Genomic DNA, 23,140 nt, shown 5'->3' with positions numbered 1-23,140 from the left:
AAAAGGGAGTCTGAAAGATAATGGGGAAGAATGTTCTAGCAACAAGAGTTATTTAACATTAAAATTGATCCCTGAGACCAAGTATTTCCTTCTCTGAAACTCTTTAAACAGGATAGTGTGTCATCTTTATGAGGTAATTTGTAAGTGGTTATTCTCCAGTGAAACCATGAAATAACCAAAATTACATGTTTAGCGCAAGGATACAAATTTTTTATTGTAGATATTTTTGGTGAGATTTCTTTCCCATGTTTATCAGAATAAGTGTGTTTTACAAATGATGACTGGGGCGCCTGGGTGGCTCAGTTGGTTTAGCGTCCCACTCCTGATTCTGGCTTGGGTCATGAGCTCAGGGTTGTGGAATCAAGCCTGGTGTCCAGCCCTGTGTTGGGCATAGAATCTGCTTAAGATTCTTACTCTCCCTCTCTCTTTGCCCCTCCCCACCAACTCTCTCCCACTTCCCCCTTTAAAAAAAAAAATGATTGCTATAGTCAGCTGTGAAATTACATTTCATCCTTTTTATTTAAACCAGGAAATACTCTGTTAACCGGTTGATGAATTCTGTCATTTACAACAGTTTGATTTCAGTGACTCTGTGTGTCTTTAGTTTAAAAATATTCAAATCTAGCCTTTAAAGCATTTGAAAACTAGTGCTCTGAAACTCCCAACAGAGAGGTCTTTCAAAAATAAAGTTCTACTTCATTGGCATCTCTGAACAGAAGATCCTTCTAGAGAGCAAAGGGACATCATGGTATGTTTGTTCCTCTCTACATCATGGCATCTTTAGACATTTGCCAGCAGTGGGGCTGAGGTTACTAGGAGGAGCATATAATCACTTTGTTATCTGCTCCCTTAGCTGAAAAGACAAAAGCAAAATACATAGACAAAAACGTTAGCTCCTTCTGGAACTAGTCCCCATGGCTGATAGTTAAACTCTACTACAAAAAAGGTGAAGGTTTATAGAAGCATGTATTTTTATAGTTGGAATTTCCCAATATGGTCTGTCTGTATTCAAAAATGTAGATGAATACTAGTCTTCAAAAATAAAAGTACTGGTGAGATACTATCACTGGTTCCAAACGTAAATGTTCTGAACGATTTTACATTTTCTTCTTATACCACCTTTGGCTCATGGTTTGGCTCATTTTAAATTACTGGTATTAATTCTGTTACATTTTTAAATAATTACATCTAAAAATCGTTTAGAATGGAGTACACTGATATTGAACGCTGCCTGCAATGAGGGACAGCCATTGAATGGGTGGCCTGAGGGCCCGCAGCTTTCCACCAGCCTGTTTGGTTCTCAGTGTATGCAGGACAGAGGGCGTGTTGTCTCAGCCCCATGTGAAGCCTGCAATCCAATAGAGAAGACAGCAGGAAAAATAGGAGACAGAAATTTACTTCATCCATTATTGGAAGTATTTTGGAGGCCAGTTTTATAGGAAGATTTGGACATTGGTTTATAGTTTAAAAAAGAAAGAAGCTTTTGCTTCATTTGCAGGAAGACTTAGGACAAAGGCTGAAGTTTGGGCACAAATATATTTACTAGTAGTCCCTAAGGATCTGCTTGTGACAGGCAGCATGTGACAACTTGGGGTGCAGGCCTGCCCTTGAGAAGCTCGCAGATTAATGGGAAAGATAGGTGTGTGAAAACACAGCAAAGTTGAGAGTAGCGAGGAGCTCAGGTTAAAGTGAGAATAATCCCCCCCCCAAAAAAATGTGAGGATAATTCTGTATGGTGGGTCCCCAAAGCCTTCATGCATGATGTCTGAGCCCCTTTCTGTACCAGACACCGTACTGGACATTGGAGATAAAACACAAGTCACAGTTTTGCTTTGCTGTAAGAAGACCTGGTTCTGTGTGTGGGCAGGGAGGGGGGTGGGGGGTGTTGCTGGGGAAACGATAAAGTCCTGAGTTTCATCTGGGAACATGTTGATTCTGAAGGGCCTTTGGCACATCCAGGGGTAGATGACAGGTAAGAAATATCCGATGTGGGAGTCTGGAGCGTAGGGAAGAGACCTGAGCAGAGAGACAGCCGAGGGCCAAGCTTAGAAGAGACAGAGCTGGGAAGGAGGAGCCGGCACCAGCCCTTCGGGAGCTCCAGAATGCGGGAGTAGAAGCAGAGATTGATGCATGTGCCTATTTGTGTATCATTATTATTAGACTTTTCTTTCTTGTTCTCTTAAAGTCCTTTGTGTGCATAGGCTTTGTGTCATTGGAAGTGATTAGGCAGGAAAAGAACTTGAAACAGAGGAGATTTTTTAAAATCTGATTTCATGTTGTATCAGTGTACTTCAGTTATCTGTGACATACTTGTTCCCAAACAGAGTAACTTCCTCCATCATTGCTTGACAGCTAGACTGCTGGTGCTGCTTTTTTCCTTCCTCCTGATCTTAATAATGCATTATCTTCCCAGGAGAGCTGTAGCTGGGATTGATTCATGGTGGAGAATTTGGGGGCTGGCTTTCGTGTAATGTTGAACCCTGATGCCTCACTAAATCACCCATCCTTTATCCAGAAATTAGCTGTCTGTTCTATTGTCTGGTATCCGTTCTTCTCTAAAATGGAAAAATGTGAGCGTTACTCAACAGATAGTTCCATACAGAAGCATTTCTTCCCTCCCTTCATAGATTGTTACCGCCACGTGCCATCGACTGGGATAGGCCCCGGGGAGGTAGTAGTGAGCGGAGCGCACATAGGCCATGTATAGGCCATGTCCCAAAAAGGTTACAGGCTAGCGGAGAAGTCAGACAGAAACCAAATGATGGCACAGTGAAGTACGAGAACGGTGGGGATCGCACCGGTGGAAGACTGTAGAGTAGTGTGGCCCTGTAGCAGGAGGGGTTGGAAGTGGTTTGGGATTGATACATACCATCAATCCGGAGTACTTGGGAAGAGTAACTGTCGGCTGTGGCCTGCTCGTGTGCTGTCTTTATAGGAAATGGCCATTGTAAATGATAAAATAACCCCTTCACCCAGCACGAAGGTACATGACTGCTCTTCAAAACACACTTGAGCAATGAGGGAGAATGTGGGAAGAGGGACAGAAACAGCCTGCTTCCTGGGGACATCACCCGTGACACTGGCCTTAGAGAGAGGCTGCCACATGTCTTTTCCTTCTGAAATGTATAAATTAGGGGCACCTGGGGGCCTCAGTCAGTGAAGCGTCGGCCTTCGGCTCAGGGCATGAGCTCAGGGTCCTGGGACTGAGTCCCGCATCGGGCTCCTGCTCGGCCGGGATGCTGCTCTCCGCCCTGCCACCTCTCAAATAAATAAATAATATCTTTAAAAAAATGTATGCATTGTACATTTTGGTTGAAGTTACGAGAAGTCCTGGCCCGTCTTTATCCCCAGTGAAAACCTCCTGCTGAGCTCATTCAGCGCCACCTCCTGCTTTAGCACACCGGACCCGCAGCCCCGGTGCCCCGTCCCTCTGTGTCGGTGCCTTGGGAGGTCTCTGTGACATGCTGGCCATTGCTTCCTTTCTCCACTGGCAGCCAGAGATTGATCGTCTTCTAAAAGGTTCCGTTGTGTTCCTAGTAGTTTGTGGTTTGTGTGTTTCTTTAAGATGAGTGTAGTAACAGATTCCTCACTGCCTCTGCAGAAAACGGATTTAGTCTTTTTTTGTTTTTAGTTTTCAGTCATTGAAATGTAGACCTGTTTAAAGAAATATTTGATGGACAGTGTATTCTAAAACAGTTCAGTGAATTCTGTGAGCTTTTTACTACTTAAATATAACTTCCGTTGCAGTTGATCTGTCTTAATCATCAGGATTTATGTCCTAAAAAAATGCCTTTTGATGGTCACTGACTTTACTTCATTTAACAAGAAGTACTGTTAAGTGGTCTCTGTGTCCAAAGCTGTTAGGTACCAGGGGGACAGCCGTAGACAGTCTTTGCCTCCAAAGAGCTTAGTGACAAAATGTTAACAGCAAAAAGGGGCAGGGACCTAACAAGCCCCTTTCCCTGTGTGTAAATCCTGGTCTTTGCAGTAGGATAGCCCACTTAACGGCCTTGTCAGCTGCCCTGACTGCTCAGGCTGTTTCTGCATCTGTAAAATGGAGAGGATTTGCATGCCTTTGACAGTCATTGCTGACAGATGCGCAGATCTCAGGAAACACAAAAGATGTAACGTTTTAAATGCCAACGGGTACAGAAGCTACAGAGCCCACCACCCAAGGCAGAAGAGAACATGGTGTATTCTCTACGAGATCCTGCTTGCCATGTTGCCGAGGTTCCCCTTGGTTCATCCCGTTAATGTCATCCGTGCATGAACCAGCAAGAGGACACAACTCCTGTCGGGGGCTTCTAGAAGCTGTGAGGCGCTCCTCTGCTGACCTGATGGGGGACTGGGGGTAACCCTTTCTTGGCCCTGCCTCTGCTTTAACTCTGGCCACGGCATGTTCCTGAGCATGTGCTCCAGGGCCAGGTGAAGTGAGGGGAATTCTGGGTGGCAGCGCTCCGCACACTGAGGTGTCAGCCTAGCTGAGCTCCATATCGACAGTGCTAGAACTTAACTCCCAGAACTGTTTTGACAATACACAAGGTAAAGCCCGTAGTGTAGTGCTAAGCATGAAGTGAACACTCAGTGACTGCGTTAATACTGTTAGTACATTATAACATTAATTACTAATTAATACATTAAAACTGATATTATTCTTAGTTAAATAGAACATTAGACAAACGATTTCAGGAGTATCATCTTTCCAAGTGTGGTTAGATCAGCTGCTTATGTAACCAAATTTATTTTCTCTTTTGTCAGACTGAAAGCTGAAGTGTTTCTTCTAAATTTGGGAAATCCTTTCCGAACCTTTGCTGCTGCTTTTTTTTTTCCCCAAGAAAAATAAATACCATCTTCTTAACCCTTGTTCTCCAACCAGAAAACCCAAGCATGCAAACAAAAACAACCCACAAGCAGTGAGGCAGTGATTTTGCTGCTTTTGTTTGTACATGTCCCCACAGTATGACAGATGTGTTTCTTTTGCCATCAGTCACATTAAAGTGCTAGAAGACTAAAATTCTTGCAATAATAACCAGCTAAGTTTCTGGTGAACTGCTCGGTTATCTCAGTCCCAAATACATTTTGTCCTTCTGAACAAGTTGGGGTGACGAGGTTTGCCAGGACCGCAGCCCATCTGCGCGTCCGTCAGGGGTGCCGGTCCTTGCTTGCAGGTGCTGTTCGGCACGGCTGACGGGCAGGTGATCGTCATGGACTGCCACGGCAGGATGCTGGCCCACGTCCTCCTGCACGAGTCCGACGGCATCCTCAGCATGTCCTGGAACTACCCCGCCTTCCTGGTGGAGGACAGCAGCGAGAGCGACACCGACTCGGACGACTACTCCCCGCCCCAAGGTAGCCGCGGGGGCCGGGGCGGGGGGAGCACACGCACAGCACCCTCACCTCTGGGAAGGGCTCTGGGGTCGCGCAGCGCATGCGGGGAGCATCTGGGCCTTGACTTGGCGGCCTCCCCTCTGCCTTCCCTTTTCCCCCGAGTCTCTGCGCAGGCTGAGGAGACTCCATGGGCTTAGGTTTCACTAGACGTGCCGTGACCCTGCCCCTGTCCCTAGGGTGTTGTGCGGCTTTGCTGCTCAGCGGGACGCCAGAGAGCTGGGATGAGAACTGCTGTGCTGTTACTGCAGCTTTGTCTGTGGTGTCCCACGTCCCAGTGTCCTTAAAGCCCACAGCTTCAGCTGTGCAAGGAAGGATTAGTTCTGCCGGGATGCAGACCAGGATGCTGGGCTGCTCTCTGTGTCCCGTCTTTTTTATTTTGGGGGGAAACTCCTTTTCTCAGCTTGGAAGAACTTGTCTTCCCCTCATAAACCTCACAGTGGAGTTAGACCGGACCCATTGGCATCCAGTTTTTTAATCTGGAGCGGCAGGGAAACGTTTTAGGCCTTTGGGGTAATTTCAGAATCCAGCCTCCTTCGCCTTTGCAGTGTCTTTTATCCCTCAAATGTGTAAGAGCTCCCCCCAACACACGCCAACACACACATCCACACAAAAGCAGAAGAAGCTGTTAGCGTCCAGGCTGGCCATCATCTACAGTAGCATTCAGCACTGGCCTACTTGCAGATTTGGCTCTTCCCCAGGACTCCGCCCCTCTTTTTTTAAGGTAAAATATATTATGAATTGTGGCAGACTAGACGTGGCCAGACTCCTCCAGGACTTCACCCTCAGCCTGGACAGCCGCGTCCACGCTGCTTGCTGAGCGCCCATGATGGCCGGGACAGTTTCTCCCTTTCCTGTGACCGGGGGCATATTCATCCTGTGAGGGGCTGGTCTCGAGACTATGCTTTAATTTTGTCCCCCAACAGCATCTGCCTCCATTGGTACTTGGAGTGCTCCCATTTTGTCTCCTATCCCGGATGTGACCCAGTACGTGATACTTCCCAGAGACAGACACATGCTTGTTCAGTCAATCGTGTAGAGAGAAGACGATGTTTGTACAGGAGAGAAACTGTAGATGGGGGTGCTGTTTCAGGATGAGTGGGACTGTGGGGGGGCAGAGAAAGAGGACTTCCGTTTGAGAAGTCATCATACCCTTTCCTACTAGGACCATAACCCTGGGGGAAGTGTTGATCATTTCTCCAGCCTCCTATTAATAAAGCTAGTGTCTTACAACATTGGATACTTTTCAGCATACTTTTAAAACAGAACTTCACTAGAGGGAAAGCAGGTTTACTCAGTTACATGTATTATGGGAAGAAACAAGAACCAGAGGCCAAGTTTGTGAAGCAGGTTCAGAATAAGTCCGAGAATAGAATTTAGTCCCTGGCTGCTACTCTAACACGAGCCATGTTTGGAAGTGGCTAGGGTTTGCCTTTCACCTAGAGAATAGTTTTTCTTGGTGGCCCAGGGAATTTGAGCTTAGAGGTGGGTACCTACAGCATCTTAAAGTGAAGCAAAGGAAAGTAACAACTGAGGGTCATCCACAGGCGGGGCTGAGTTGGGGGCGAACCTGGGGATGTCAGGCCCTTCCACTCTGGATGGATGGCTGTGGGGGGTGAACCCAGCATGGGTGTGAGGCCTCCAGGAACCATGATTTATTCTGGCCTGTGGGAGGGACTAACTTTTACTTTTGAAATAACGTGAAAAAATCCAGAACATGACCCATCACGGCATTTCCTTAACATCCATGAGTACTCCTCGAACTTCCAAGGCTGTATTTTCTTTATACTGGCTGTGCACTGCAGATGTAGCAGAATTCGTTATGAGCCACATCCAGCCCTGGCCTTTCTCCACATTTGGGGTCTGTTATGATAAAAACTGAATAAAGGACTCAGAGTGACTGCTATGTTTCCTCATTTCCTAAAATGTTCAGTGAAAGAACATTGGTGTTGAAAAGCAACTTTTCTTTATTCATTGGGCCAGAATTAAGAGATCATTTTCATCCCTCTTTGACCATCCTTCCACATTATATGACATTACAATAATTGGTGTTTACACATCATTAGAAACATGACACATTAACACACCAGTTAATAATCTTTTCACACATATTCTCGCCACCATAAAACAGAGCCCAGGGTACCCCCCTTGCTGCCTCCAGGGCTAGCTGTCGCCATCCTTCTTCTCATTCCAGACTTCTCTGGCAAGCGGCCCTCTGACGGTCTTGTGTAGGTTCTGAGTGATCTAGAACACGGCCGTCTTCGGTGACCGCCTGGCCCAGAGTCCAGTTTGCAGTGGCAGGTCGTGTGCAGGACTGCAGCCGCGCCCAGATGGGGGTCCTGTGCGCCTGCCGCCTCTTCACTCGGCACTTTTGTCCCGGCAGATGGACCAGCAGCGTATCCCATCCCGGTGCAGAACATCAAGCCACTGCTCACCGTCAGCTTCACCTCGGGGGACATCAGCTTAATGAACAACTACGATGACTTGTCTCCTACTGTCATTCGCTCAGGGCTGAAAGGTACAGAAGGCCGCATGGGAACCCAGACCCACACTCAGCCCTGTGTGCCTTTGCCTTCCAGTGGGGGTCCTACGCCTCGTCCTTATCCATTCCCGTCCCTCTGCAGTGACCTCTCCCAGGCTTCGTGGAGTCCGTGAATGAAGGCCATTTTCTTACCTCCTCTGCCTACCTGCTAAGGCCATACCCAGGCTTATTGCAAGGAGGGATTCGTCTTTGGCTTTCTGTTCTTTCCCTGCTCTGACAAGAGTGGTCTTTCTCAGGTGTGTGGTGTTTGCCTCTGGCTGATGTTCTCTGTCTGGACAGCATCAGGCCTCAGCACCTGCAGTTCCTGAGGCGGCAGCCCATGTGCAGCACAGCTTTGCAGAGGCCGCTGTTATTTTGAGGCTTATTAAGGATCTGGTGGTTGCGTGGTAAAGTTACCTCAGCAGACTGGAGCTTCCACACTTGCCAGACTGAAACACTGATGTAAAACATCAGCCACCAAGTACTGACACTTTCCTGACAGATGTTATGAAATCTATTATCTCGTGAGAAAAATCGCTGTCTGCGGGCATTTGGTGTTTGCCAAATTTTGCAACTTGAGAATATTTACTCATTTTGTGACCTTGATGAGTTCTTTGGGAAAACGTTTTTCTGTCTTCAGGATTAAATGGTGCAATGTAGAAATTTCTGGACTGCCTCTGGTCTCAAAATAAAGGGGCCTACTCTAATCTGAATGAGAGGTAAAGGGCAAACCAGAACCTGCAGTTCAGCTTCCTGCCGTTATTCAGAACTGGCCGTCAGACCAGAGAGACCTGTCAGGTGCTTCTTGTCTGAATTATTCATGAATCACAGGGATAGGGAGACTCAAGTCCGTATACTTAACTATTGATTGCCTGGAATGCATCATACATGTCCGTACACACCCAAGCACTTAATAATTCTATTTTAAAAGTATAGAATTTTTTAAAAGATTTTATTTATTAGAGAGAGAGAGAGAGAGAACATGAGTTGGAGGAGGGGCAGAGGGAGAGCCAAATGTGGGGCTCAATCCAAGACTTTGGGATCATGACCTGAGCCAAAGGCAGACACTTAACCAACTGAGCCACCCAGCCGCCTCAGAACTATAGAATATTTTTAGAAGTTCTGCTCCCTTTTATGGGAGCTGTTTCAAAACTGTAATTATAAGGAATTATTTACCCTATAAACTCCTGAGGGACATGAACTATGTAGAAGTCCCTCTTTATTCCACAAATGGGCTCCTTTAGAAGCTGAGTAAGTATTTTTTGCATGTGATGATGATGATCTTAAATTCCTTGCTCTTTTCTGTGTTCTTTTCTGAAAGTTGTGACCTTTGTGGAGCTAAAATGCAGGGATGGTCATCAGAAATTCTCACATATATTTTGTAATCCAAGCTCTTCTTTTCTTCATCAGAAATTCTGTTTTCAGGGGTGCCTGGGGGGCTCAGTCAGTTAAGTGTCTGCCTTCAGCTCAGGTCGTGATCTTGGGGTCCTGGGATCCAGCCCTGTGTTGGGCTCCCTGCTTCTCCATCTCCCTCTGCCCCTCTTCTCTCAAATAAATAAAATCTTGAAAAACAAACAAAAAAAGAAACTATTTTTAAACCTTTAACCAAGTTGATTAATTTCATCAGAACGTGTCTCTAATCTGGAGTCCTGACCTTTTTCCCTACTGAGTATCTGATCAGGACTGAAAATAGCATATTTACCACTCAGTTCCACTGTATTCTTTATATAGCAAATTTTTCCAATTCTTTGCTATCCTACTTGCCTTATGGAAACTTTTTTTTTCTTTCTTGGCCACATTAGTTTTCTGTCTTTCAAACTAAGTTGTATTAGAGTAGTACTTTTAACACACCCCCACCAAGTGTGCACTGGGTGATTCACACATATGAGGTGGCTTATGAAGGTGACCTGGGGTGACCTTCCCAAATGTGCAAGTTTTTGACTTGAGTTTTATCCTAAAAACAGTCAAATTTAGCATTCTTTTCATTGCCTGACTAGAAATCTAAATTTAACATGAAAATATTTTCAACCTTACACTTTCATGAGTGACATGCTTTTGGCCAGTCTTCACTGTAAGAAGTTAGATGAAATTTAAGTGAGTCGATGTCATGTGATAGGGCCTGGGTATAGGCAGTTTCTCTTTGTCTTGGTTTCAGAATGTTATAAGGACTTGGTCTTACTTGTAGTATCAACAGCAGTATTTTTTTTTAACTCATTTGTTTTTTTGTTCACTACTTTGTGGGTTATGTTACTAAATACTGGGAAGAGGTAGCCAGAAAGCTGCCAAGAGGCCCCGTGGCAACTTTCTCCATCCACTGGATTCTATCCTATTATGGACAAGTCAGTTGCTTGTCATATAAAGTGGACTGAAAGGGTCTAGTCTTTGTCTGTTACTATTTCAAAAAAAATATCAGAGAACTTTTCTAGTGAATTAACATTACTCATGATATTTTCTAATGTATCACCAATGCTTTAATTTATGTCATTGCAAAATAACAGAATGGCAAATAGCTCACAGTCCCCATGACCAGCCTCTTCTCCACAACTGTCAAACTTTTCCTTGCAGATTCATAGGGTGGTGGGTAGTTTTGCTTTGCAGATATTTGCTGAGGAAATTCTGCCTTGAGGAAAAATCTGCAGAGTATCCCAACTTTGGGGACTTCTGTTTATCACATACTGAACCATAAATTAGTTCACTTTGTTGGGGATTGTTGCCCTTTGTTACTATACTCTTCCTTGACAATGTAGGGGAGGAAAGACTTTTCCCTCTAGAAATCTTGGGTTCTCTGACTGGGGCCCTAGAAGTTAGACTGACAAAAGACAGATTGACGAGAGAAAAAGAAACAAGTATATTAACACGTGCATTACATTTACCTGTGGAAGTGTTCAGAGATGAGTAACTCAAAGGGGTGGGTAGAACTTGGGCTGTTATAGCATGTTAACAAAAGAATAATGTGTTTTTTGGAGAAGTGACAAGACAAAGGGAAAGGCTTAACGTTTCTAGGGCAGCAGACTGTGGGAAGGTAAGCATATGGGAATCTGGTGGGAGAAAGGGCTCCTTCCTGAAGTTCGTCATGTAGATTCTCCTGATTCTCTCTGTGGGCTGATAAGGGTCTGGAGATGTCCTCTGTGATTAACTTCTATCCTTTATGGTCAGGGGGTGCAGTGGGGGGTGGGGCCCTCCCAAATTTATATCCTGCATTTTGGCGGATAGGGAGGACGGAGAGAACTTTCTTTGTATCTGCTGCTTCTCAGTTGCCTTTAGCTCAAAATAGTTTTTATCCCAGTGTGGCATATTTTGAAGTGTCCTTTTCTCCTACCCTTCAAGGAAAAACAGTTGAGTGATGTACTCAGAAATTCTCTGGCCTAACCAGTTCCTTTCTTGTGGTAAAGCAAGCTCTCAAAGGCACTGTTCATTTCATCCGATATGTGTCTTAAGATCAAAGAATTGAAACCCCTAGGCTTTGTTTCTTTGTTTTACAGAATTTCCTCTTTTTGTCACTTCATAGAACACACTGAGAAGGTCAAGAGGGGAGTTTTGATTTTGAGGTAGAGGGGTTTTGGTCAGCAGTCCTGTCTACACCTGTAGTTCAGGCTGGTAGACATTGTAGCCATCAGCCTGAGTACACGCTGATATTCTGTCCTTAATATGTTCACCGGAAGCACTGTTATTAAAGAAAAAAAGTACGTGTTATTTTACCATCACACAGTTTCCTACTTTGTGCATGTGCTTACCTTCTCCCTCTCAACCCAAACTCCATGTACACAAATGCAAGTACACAATGTCTAACGTTTAGTAAAATGATAAATCATCAACATGGACATCCAAGGGATGGAGGCCTCTGTGAACTTCAGACTTCTAGCCAGCAGCTCAAGTACATGTGGTGTTTGGTCAGAGCACTGTTCTTTCTCCACTAATCCTTGGCTGCCTCTTTTGGACCCAGCACTAACAGCACCTGAGGGGCTCTTGTTATTACACAAAAGCCCCGAATTTTCTCATTGCTTAATACATGTAAAATTTTGATCCTCCAGGCTTTTATCCAAAAGATCCATAAGGTTATCTGGCTAAAGTAGAACAGTGGGACTGTGTTACTTTTCGTGTGTGTGCAATGTTTGAGAGACCAAAATCCCACAAACACCTCAAAGTCATTAAGAAAGGGGCTCCTGGCTGGCTTAATGTGTCGAGGATGTGACTCTTGACTTTGGAAGTGTGAGTTTGAGCCCCATGACGTTGGGAGTAGAGATTACCTTAAAAAAAGAATCACCAAAAAATGGGTACTTTAGGAGGATGGACCTCTTTTGTGCCTTGGAACTCCCTATATCCCTAGAGATGCTGTGCTAAAAACTTCAGGAAACGTGAAAAAAAGCATTACTAAATAAAGCATTAGTTCTTTATTTCTGGCTTAAATTTTTTTCTAAGATTTTATTTATTTATATGACAGAGGGAGCACAAGCAGGAGGGGTGGCAGGCAGAGGGAGAAGCAGGCTCCCCACTGAGCAGGGAGCCCGACACGACACAGGACTTAATCCCAGGACCCTGGGATCATGACTGGAGCTGAGGGCAGACGTTTAACTGACTGAGCCACCCAGGTGCCCCATTTTTCTGGCTTATATTTTAAAACAAGTTTTTAAAGGTTTTAAAATTATAAAATTATTACCAAAAGATTGGGCGAAGGTATTTGGGTTATTTTCTAGTCTAACCTAAGATGGGTATAGCTTACAAAAACTTTCTAGGATAGGAAAGGTCTGTCCTGACCACATCTGCGTTTCTATGTTCTTATTTCTTTATCCTAGGAAAATATAGATAGTGAATAAATATGCAATTTCCCTTTCACTCTGTAGTAATTGATAAGGATTTGGAACTCCTGCCGTCGGAGTTGAGCCCCCGTGGAAGTACTCGCACACTCCTGCTTGACGCTGACCGGTCTGCAGGGGTGCGTCCTAGTGCCCACTCCTGAGTTCCTTGTGTCAGGGTTTTCTAAGTAAACCTATTTCCCCTGGTGACCATGTGCCCTTCGTGTGCAGCAGGACTGGCTTACGCTGCATGTCACGGGGCCGCAGCCCTTGATGGTACGGTTGTGTTGTCAGCAGAACAAGAAGTGGAGTTGTTCCTGTGGAATTTGTGCTCTTTTGAAGAACGGCTTGCCTGTGGGGACCCCTGCTGTCTCCCTAGAACTTGATAACTGCACTCCGTGGGGACATGTGGACTCAGGCTTAGCGGGGACTGAGGGTGCCGGCGTAGGGGGCAGAGCCTTTGCTCTTCGAGCAGTTTCTGAGTGGACTGCATGTCTGGGCCAGGCCTGCAGGGGCAGCAGCCCACTTTTCTGTTGGGAAAAACCACAGAGTGGCAAAATTCAAAGAATCTTACTAAACTAAGTAATTAGCAAGAGGGGTGCTGCAGAGCTGTCACAGGGCTGTCACTGCCCCCTGCCTCCTGGCAGAGGAGCCTCGAGAGTGGGAGCCTGGCCTCTTCAGCTGCGCAGAGCCACGGTGCGGCTTGGTCCTGAGCCACGGCAGCCTCTGGGCCGCAGTCGTCTGTACCTGTCAGCATAAGCTGCTGCTCTCGTTGACTTCTTGGGCTGCCGAAACCTGTCCCCCGGAGAAGGTCTTTTCAGCAGAGCCCCGAGCCCCCGTGGGCTTCCCAAGCTCACTTCCTCCAGCTTCCTCCTCTCGTCATGTTTTCCATCTTCCTCACCGGGATATTTAGTTGATTCTTTGACATGACTTTTCATTTCCTGGTTTGTACTTTAACCTTCTTCGTGTCCTTTTGCAAGAAAAAGGAAACAACTCTTTATCGATGCTTTCCCTCTGTCTGATGGCAGAGTCGTTGCGCTCCGCGGTTGTGTGCAGATGCCTTCTCGCAGCCCTCTGCTCCCTCGGCCTCGGCTCCTGCGGCGGCTCTCTGGCTGTGCAGGCTTTCGCTTCCCTGGGTCCAGAGAGCCACCTTGTGCTGGGGACCACTGTCCGGGCTTCTGAGGAAGTCAGGCAGCCCTGGTGACCTCAGAAGGTGATGTGACTAAGAGAAGGGTCATGTGTGACCTGCCGGAGGCCCGGCACTGCTGGCTTCTAGACCTGGCTCTGCCACGTGTCCTGTCACGACCGGGCTCCTGTAGGCTCCAGCCATCCTTGCTCAGAGAGGCCTCTGAGCTCTGGATTTCAGTCATCTCTGTGTGAGCCAGATGGGGTCCTCGGGTCTTGAGGGGGAAGAGCTGTGCTGTAAGTCTTATTAGTGCGAGTAGCTTGTTGGAGCGGTCAGAGTGAGTAAATTGCTCACGTTGGGATTAGACAAACCATTTCACAGCCATTTCTCAGAGGTACAGAACGGCTTATAGGTAGGCGTCACATCTCCAGGGTGAAAATTTCCAATAATTCTCCCATACAACAGAAGTGTTTATCTACTTTCTAAGCCCCCACAACATCCAATGTGGAAGATTGGGGCCTTGTAGGCAGTTAATATCCTTTATCTGAACTTTATCTGCCCATTAGTGCACAGAAATCAAATGAATATAAATCTGGACTTTGCTCTTGACCTACTTTCTGCATCTGTAAACTCTAGAGTCACTGCTGGGGTCAGGGACACAAGCCATGGATGGACAGTCCTTGGTTGGGTCATCTTACCTGTGCTCTTAGTCGTGCTGGTTTCAGGGTTCGATACTTAGTGTGCTGGCTTTGGCGGCTGTGCTCTTACCTGGCAGAGTTGTGTCTCAGAGGAGCCGCACTCCCCATCCAGGCAACAGACCCCTGTTGAAATAGAGTCTATTATCTTCAGACAGGTGGGTAGCTGTTGTCTTCATGAGAAAAAGGAGAAGAGCCACCTTGTATTTGCTCAGCAGCTTTATTTTCTAAACACTGAAAGTTCAGGGAGGGTCATGTTATCATGCTGACCATCATCTTTGTGATTTCAGAGGTGGTGGCCCAGTGGTGCACCCAGGGAGACCTCCTGGCCGTCGCTGGGATGGAACGGCAGACCCAGCTTGGTGAGCTCCCCAACGGCCCTCTTCTGAAGAGTGCCATGGTCAAGTTCTACAATGTCCGCGGGGAGCACATCTTCACTCTGGACACGCTTGTGCAAGTAAGGATGTGTGTCAGCTCTTCACTGTGTTAGTAGGCTCCCGGGCTCTGTGAGATACCGAGACTTGGTTGTGCTTACTGTAGTTATCGTCAACAAATTTTAATCTCTAGTTGACCTTAATTAAATTATAAACCAGAAAAAATCAGGGAGGAACAAGTTTTTGCCTTTAACCAGAATACTTCATTACCTTCCCCACTCAACGGAGTGGACGGTGAGTGAGCAGAGTGAACTGGTGTTTATCGTGAGTCCCAGGCAGAAGTTAGGAACTTAAAGATGCGTGTGCTGCGTCTTCATTGATTCGCTCTGATTTTTTTTTAAATGCCTATAATGTACTTTTATACCTGAACTAACTTATAATTAAACATTAGGTAAGAAAGCGTAAAGATCTTTAGGGGAGCATGCACAGGTAGCCCTTTCCTGTTTGGTTTTATTTCCCAGAGATCTTTAGACCAGTTCACTTCAGGTCTGGATCACTGTCATGGGGGACTAGAGTCTCAGTGGGGTGTAGTGGAGACAGGTCTGACAGGGAGTTGAGGATTGACAGGGGTGATAACACATTAGAGACTCACATCCTAACCTTATTCAGCTCTAAGAGGTAGGTATACCAGATTTGGGGAAATTTGTAATTAGATGAGAACATTCATTATTTAAATATATCTTTTTTTATTTGTGGAAAAATATACGACATAAAATTTACCATTTTAAATCATTTTTAAGTGTACATTTCAGTAGCATGAACTGTATTACATTATTATTTGATCAATCTCCAGACTTTTTTCATCTTACAGAACTGAAACTGCCAGTGCATTGTCTTGAACATAGTAGGTGCTCAGTAAATATTTGCTTGTGTGACTGATGGGCAGACAGTTGTCAACATATGCTTCTTTAAATCTCTCTGTTGATAGTTTGAACCATTAAGCTGTGTGACTTCTCAGTCAGATATCATGCTAACTTTCTGTTCCTAGCTAACTGAAAGATGAGTAGGAGAGGACGGGAATTTCTAGTTCTTCCTGAATTAATAAGGCTTCTGCATTTATTAGAATATTTGTGAATTGGAGTGCCAAAACCCACTCCAGCTAGATTCAGCATTGTCCACTCTTCTTTCTGACTCAGGGCACCCCTCCTTGCTGGCATTCTGTTCCTTCTATGAGGAATGTCCTTCCCTGCCATCTCAGCCTGGGGAAATCCATCATCCTTAATGCCAACACAGCCACATCCTTTTGTAAATCTGCCAATGATTGTGACCCCTCTTCTCTGTGAAGCATCCCCTTGGGGTGTTTGACATTTCTCATACTTACTATACGTTTCTGTCTACTTGTCTTATCTTCTCAGTCAACACCACATTTTCTTCATTTCTCTGATTGTCATTGTGCCTAGAATATGGTAGAGGCTCAGTGGCCTCAACCATTGCAGATGTTTTCATCAACTATAATGTGAAACTAACATAGGTCTTGAATTTTTCAGTTTGGACCTGAAGGATAAAAAGAGAGCTTAGCTGATCTTCCTTTGGGGAAAAATGATCACATAGTATCTCAGCATTTTAATAAATTACTCTTTTTTTTCATTTGAGGATCTGTTTGAACCATTGACAAAATTTCCTCAATAACATAAAGTTAAATAATGATGCTATTAAAAATCAAGTACAACATTAATTACAGGTAGCACCAACCTAACTTTTTCTGTAATGATTCTAAAATCACATGTTATCTGTGCTATGCTATTCAGATTGTCCAAAGGCAGGGACATTTTTATAGCAGGAAGGAAGTTGGGAAATTTATTGGGCTGTTTATAGAAAGAACTAAAAGAACTAAATACAATTTAGATTGGATAATTTATTTCTAAGTTAATTAGATTGTAGGCTATTGCGTACAAAGCCGTTGCTGGGCACTAACTTGTGGTGGCCTTGGCTTTAAAATTGATTCTCCTGATTTACTCATAACAACAAGGCTAGTGGCTAAAGCTCTTACAAGAAAATATACTGCAATTTATTTTCCTTTCTACCTGTTGTAAAATTCTGCATTTTACCTCATTAGCTGTTTCTGTGACCAGCTATATGTGATTACTACTCTGACGACGGTTCTTAGAGTTAGTTCTACCCACTGACGCCATGAGCTGCAGTTATTTGGGCCTGGGGTTTTGGTTGGTTGGTTGGTTTTGTCTTAGCTTCGTGAATGTTTTTTGCCTAAGAGGCATATTGGAGGAGTCGACGTGTATTCTGTAAGGTTCAGTAGTCAATATAAGATATCTGGATAAAAAATTAAGAGAGAAGGGAGAGGGGGTAGGTGGTGTGGAAACAGAAAGTGAAATGAGAGATTGCATCTGTGGTCATCAACTCTGTACTCCAGGAGTCCCATTAGCTGAGGTCTGTGTCACCGCCTCTTCACTGAGGACTCACTGTACATGCGCTGACGAAGCTGCCGCGGGAGTGCTTTTTCCTCCGTTTGCTCTAAATAGATGAGAAGGTACTTGCTGAGCTTGTCTGCTTCAGAATGCGAGAACGGTGTGTCCTTTTAAAACTGAGAGGTGGGCGCCTAGATGCTGCGCTGGCTTTTCCCGCCGCGCCCCAGTGGCCGAATCATCAGAGCGTAACATTCAGAGCTGTCCACGGCTCCGGCCGACACAGTTGGGTGCCCCTGAACTTGGTCTGTTTTAAAAGTGAACTGTTCTGGAAGGCTTTCCTTCTTTGTACACACTTGTACAAACAGTAGACATTCCCTTTGTACACACTCGTACCAACATTAGACATCCCCTTCAAGTATTAGACGTTTGAAGTGTATTTCAACTCTAAGACAGAATCTTGCCACCTTCTTAGGGGAGCTGCAGAGCCTGGGAGGCCCAGGGGGCCCCCGACACCCAGAGGACCGGACACCTCCGTGGGCTACATCCTCTGTCCTCAGCCCAGGGCCCTCGTCGGCCAGAAACTGGGTTCAGACAGCCTCGTAGTCCTTCTTTTGGGACAGCTGGCTTTGACCCTTTTCTTGTCTGTTGTCTTTTATTTTGCTTGAGCAGCTTATCTTTAATATGGAAAGAACATCCTGTTTTTTATTCCTCTTGAATTTTTAGAGGACTCCATGCAACTCACTGCGGATGCAAATATAGCAATACGGTGAGGAAACTTTGAATGTTTTAAAATAAACAAACTCCCCCATCTCGGTCAGGCCTCTGTTGAAACTCCCTCATTGGGACAGCCTTCTCTGCTCCCCTCGGTCCGAACGACGTCCTCCTTCTTTCTCAAGCCCCTTGTCCTGCCCTTCTTCACCACCTGACGTAGTCCGGCAGTCCCGGTCAGAGGGACTAAGATCCGCATCTCTCTCCCTTTCCCACCTCAGGGTGTCAAGTCCGTGAAGACAGGGAATTAATTTCTCTCAGTATCGGTCCCCAACACTCAGGATGTGTCTTCCCCTTCCCCACTGTGTGCATTTCCCAGACAGTTACCTGGACGTGTGACTGGCTGAGTGTGTGGGGTACACTGTCCAGCGGCAGGAGGTGAGGCTGGGAGGGATGCAGCGTGTCTCCACGTGCCAGAGGAGCTGAAACTGGCCATTTACTGATAGATCTGTGCCCTGTAGCCGAGGAAGTCTGAGGAGCAGACTTTCCTGCTTCCTTCACGTGGCTCAGCATCAGACGGAGGGACGGGAGGTCCTTGAGGGGACAACCACTCGCCAGACCTTCATACAAATAGCATCTCCCCAGCTGATTAATACCTCTCCTTGTTCCATCAGACTCATCAAAGCACTAGATTTCTTCCACACTAACGCTCCCTGAAATGTAGCTCATTTTCTTGTCCTTTTGCCTTGGATTTAGACATGCAAAGTATGTGAACTTCCCTACACAAATTAAGATTTGAATGTTACCAACTTCACAGCCCTAGCCATCAGTTCTAAAAATAGTCATTTTGTGTGATTCGAGAGAGAGAGTAAGCCCACAGATTTACAGCTGAGTTTTTCCCCTAGCAGACAGCAGCTGTTCAAACAAAAGCATTAATCTGTGGGAGCTACGTTAGTGTGCACCCTTATCTGTTCCAGGTTTACTGGAATTAAACATTCGGTACATTTCTCTCCTGCTGCAGCGAGGCCTGGCAGGCGGGCAGTTCTTAGGGAGGATGGCGCTCTGTGGGCGGGCAGACCGTGGCTTCGTGCTCTCCCCGCATCACAGATCCTGGGGGACGGAGGGCAGAAATCATGGATTGGGAGGTAGCGGACTTGAGACACCCCACGCCTCATATCTGCAGGCATGTGCGCTTACCTCCACTTTGAATCTGGTTCATTCCAAAACAGGACATTTGTAGGGAGGGCTTTGTAGGCTGAAGTACCCATAAACAGCACAGGAAACTCAGCACCAAAAGGAAATGAGACTTTAAAAAAGTAAGATGACATATAAAAACAGTATAAAAGTATTTAGAAAGGTATAAAAGGATTTCTTGTGTGGTTTCTTATTTATTTCCAGCTCTGCTGCGTTGACATGAAGGTTGTGTAAATTTCAAGTATGCGAGTATGGATTTGATGCCTTTATGTACTGCGGTAGGATTGCATCATAAGGTTCACAAACACCTCCGTCACAACACATAATTGCCGTTTCTTTTTTTGTGGGAAAAACATTTAAGATACATTCTCTTAACAACTTTCAAATACATGGTACAGCTTTTCTGCAGGCTTACAGGATTTAAAGGTACCCTGAGGTCAGGGCCCCACTGCCGCCCTCCTCCACTCAATGGGAATTAACAATGATCAATTTCCCCACGGCAGGGAGAAGTCAGAACCTTCAGACAAGAGAATCAGCTCTCACTATCTGTAAATTCTTCTTTGCTTCTCTGATACAGCCTTAAAATTTAGTATAGAAAGGTACCAGTATTTGTTTTGCTACTTTGTCATCTTTTTTTTTTTAACATTTTATTTATTTATTTGACAGAGATCACAAGTAGGCAGAGGCAGGCAGAGAGAGAGGGAAACAGGCTTTCTGCTGAGCAGAGCCCAATATGGGACTCGATCCCAAGACCCTGAGATCATGACCTGAGCCGAAGGCGGAGGCTCAACCCACTGAGCCACCCAGGCGCCCCTGCTACTTTATCATCTTACATGGAGTATGTGCTGCAGAAATAACTTACATGAGCATGTGTTCCCCCCTTTACTAAAACAGACTGTCACTGACGCAGACAAGTAGGTGATGCTCACCCCCAACACTGGTTATCAATCCCTGGTGGTATTCTCAGTACTTGCTGGCAATCTTGCTCTGAACCCCGCAGGCTATCATGTCCTCAGGCTACCGCATACCTCCCACCCTCAGGAGGGTCCTGGGTTCTGGTTTTCACTCTTTCCAACCCTTTCCACCCTCGCTGCGGAGAAGTCTGTTTCCTCGTGGATGCCATGCACCCAGCAGGAGCACGGTCCTCCCTCCCGTTCCAGACAGGACTGTCCTCTTGCTTTCTGGTGCACCTAATAGTATTTCGGGGCTAATTTGTTTCTGCTTTTGTGCCCACGTGACCTGCAGATTCTTTTCTGCTGTAAAGAGTCGTTCTGGTCATTGTCCATTTGCTAATGACGCAGCCTGTTTCTCCTCCTGTTTGCCTCTCCTGCAGACATGTCCAGTTTGTTTCTGAATGAAAGTGCCTTGATCGAATGGACTAAGGGGGCAATTGGGGCCTCTTACTCTGCTTGTGACTGGCCGTTCAGTTGGTTCATGGGACATTCTGCCCTCTTCAGGCGGTTGTGTGGTGTCCGGACAGGAGAGGAGGGAGCCCCTGCGGAAGGAGCACAAGCAGTGGGGTTGAAGGGAAGCCAGTGAAAACTGTGGCTTCCTAGGTGTTCGCTGTTCTTAGCCTCTCTGAGCGACAGGTTCCCGGGCTCCTGGTGAGGTCAGTGAGAATCGTGCTTCCCCATGGCAGAACTGAGAGGGTTCGGTGGGCCGCTGTAATTGGTTGTGAATGATAACTTTATGTAAGATCCTCCCAAAACATTTTAACTGTTACTATGAAAAGCAGAAGGACAGAGGGGACAGGAGGATAAATATGTGACCTGCACTTATGGGGGTTGATGACAGCAAAGGAGTGTTCCGTGTATTTTGTGTGTGTTATCTGCCTTGTCTCCAGTCATGAGTATGGCTTACTCTGGGGGATCTGCCCCACTGGTGGGACTCTCTTGTAAGGAGGCCCATCTGGAGGCCCACACACTTGAGTTCCCGCTCCGTGGTCCTCCTCCGAGAGGTCGTGCCCGGGTCCCAACCCGCACTGCCGGGGCTCACAGAGATGGAAAGACAAGATGGAGTATCTTCAGCCTGGCATTTGTTTCGAAGTTGAAACCAGGATTAGCTGACCCTGGAGGCTATTTTAAGCAAGTGTCTTCATCTGTTCCTTTTATCTTGTTGTTTGTTACTAAAGTGCTATGAAAATTCTGCTCCTGTCACTCCTATAATTGATTCGACACCCCACTTCTGATCTTTGCAGCCCATTAAGACCTCCCTAAATTAGAGGCCCATCCAGCCGGACCGGAAGGAACCAGTTCTGCGGCTTCCCTGTCACATCCCTCTGCCTCCTCCTGTCTTCCTTGGTGTGGATCTCTCTTAGCCGGCGCCCCCAAGCCTTGGTGTCTTGTCCGGGCAGCTAGTTTCTGACTTGCCTATTTAGATTTGGCCTGCCTTTTCAAGGCAGTGGTGGCACAGCCCCCTTGAGCAGTCCCCACAGGAGCTTTATGTCCCCTCACCACTGTCCTCTTCCTGGAGAGCTTTCTGCTTTCTTCCTCTGTCCATAGCTAAGGGGTGGCCAAGGAGGACTGCAGTGCAGGGTCTGTGCGCTGTAGCCTGTGGTAGACCTCAGAAGTACCTTTGATATCTTCCCTTCCCTTTTATGCCCACAGCTCCCATTCTACTCCTGAGAACATGGGAGACATCCCAGGGCTGTAGAGTAGTCCCTAGGTCACACGGCATGTGACTCCAGACCAGTGTCGATGTCACTCTAAAATGCAACTTGTTACGACTGAAGGGACCGGCTGTCTGGTCTACCTCCACACCTCCACACCACCTCCCCAAGCCACAGGAACAGCCACTGGTTTCTCGGGGATCCAGATAGCCAGAGCTCAGTAAGGGGTGTGGATTACTGTATCCCAGGCTAAAAGCGTTTTCCAGTAGAAACATCATCATACAGAGCTAAGTTAGGGTTTATGGCACCAGATCAAATGAGATAATACACATTTAAAAAACTATACAAAACCATTCCCGTGCTTTGCATTCTGGCCTGAGCATCTGTTTCCCAATGAAAATATTGAATTTCTGTGATGTAGTATTTCATGGTGTGTTATACTTTTTAAAACCAATATTCTCGGAAACTATTAGGTCACTTTGTTTTGCTTGACACACGCATGCATGATCTGTGCTTTACCACAGAGTAGAGCCTAAGTGTCCCCTCCCTCACTTCCCGGCAGCGCCCCATCGTCTCCATCTGCTGGGGACACCGGGACTCACGGCTGCTGATGGCTTCGGGGCCAGCCCTGTACGTGGTGCGCGTGGAGCACCGCGTGTCCAGCCTGCAGCTGCTGTGCCAGGAGGCCATCGCCAGCGCCCTGCGGGAAGACAAGGACGTCAGCAAGCTCACCCTGCCCCCTCGCCTCTGCTCCTACCTCTCCACCGCCTTCACCCCCACCATCAAGGTAAGACCTCTCCACCCTCTCCCTGCTGGCTCCCCTGCCCGGACGGCTGGCCCGAGGAGGGCAGGGTCCGAGAAGGCCAACAGGCATCCCAGAGCAGGCGAGCAGAAGTCGTGTCTGCTCCTCGACGGGAGGATTCTGCCGATGACCGCCTCGGAGTGCTGTCTGTCCCTGGCCCCACTGTCGTGCCAGAGACTCGCCTTGTGTGAGGGGCCTGAGCTTCCTATTGGCAAAGGCAGTGGGAGAGGCTGATTCCTGAAGAGCGTTCTGCCGTGTTCAACCCTCACTGCCGGGCAGATGCTTCAGAAGAGTGGGAAACCTGTTCCTAGAAGTTGGAGTAGCATGCTCCACTGCTAGTTCTGGGAGCAGTCAGACTGAACCGTCCTGGGGTGTCCCCCACCCTGCACTTGCTGTCACTTGGCCTTTATGTGGACTGTGGCTCAACACTTGTCCGGTTTTGGTGAGGCTCTTCACGTGCAGTCAGGTGTCCCCCCCCCCCCAACCCCGGGGCCTCCACACCTTACATTCT

General features: G+C 46.6%; 1 protein-coding gene across 8 annotated transcripts in view; it reads left to right on the top strand.

Moving 5' to 3' along the window:
* TULP4 (TUB like protein 4) overlaps positions 1-23,140 on the top strand; it is a 227,918-nt gene that overhangs the window by 182,064 nt on the left and 22,714 nt on the right. For all 8 annotated transcript variants that reach the window (XM_045080113.1, XM_045080112.1, XM_045080107.1 and 5 more), the window contains 4 exons: positions 5,169-5,349; positions 7,769-7,903; positions 14,811-14,977; positions 22,390-22,614. In XM_045080113.1, the coding sequence (XP_044936048.1) occupies positions 5,169-5,349; positions 7,769-7,903; positions 14,811-14,977; positions 22,390-22,614 (708 nt within the window). The remainder of the gene's footprint in view (positions 1-5,168; positions 5,350-7,768; positions 7,904-14,810; positions 14,978-22,389; positions 22,615-23,140) is intronic.

This window comes from Mustela putorius, unplaced genomic scaffold, assembly GCF_011764305.1.
Source record: "Mustela putorius furo isolate JIRA1106 unplaced genomic scaffold, ASM1176430v1.1 tig00000450_pilon_pilon_pilon, whole genome shotgun sequence".
Classification (NCBI taxonomy): domain Eukaryota; kingdom Metazoa; phylum Chordata; class Mammalia; order Carnivora; family Mustelidae; genus Mustela; species Mustela putorius.
Note: the sequence above shows the minus strand (reverse complement) of the source record. Positions and strands in the feature narration are given on the sequence as shown.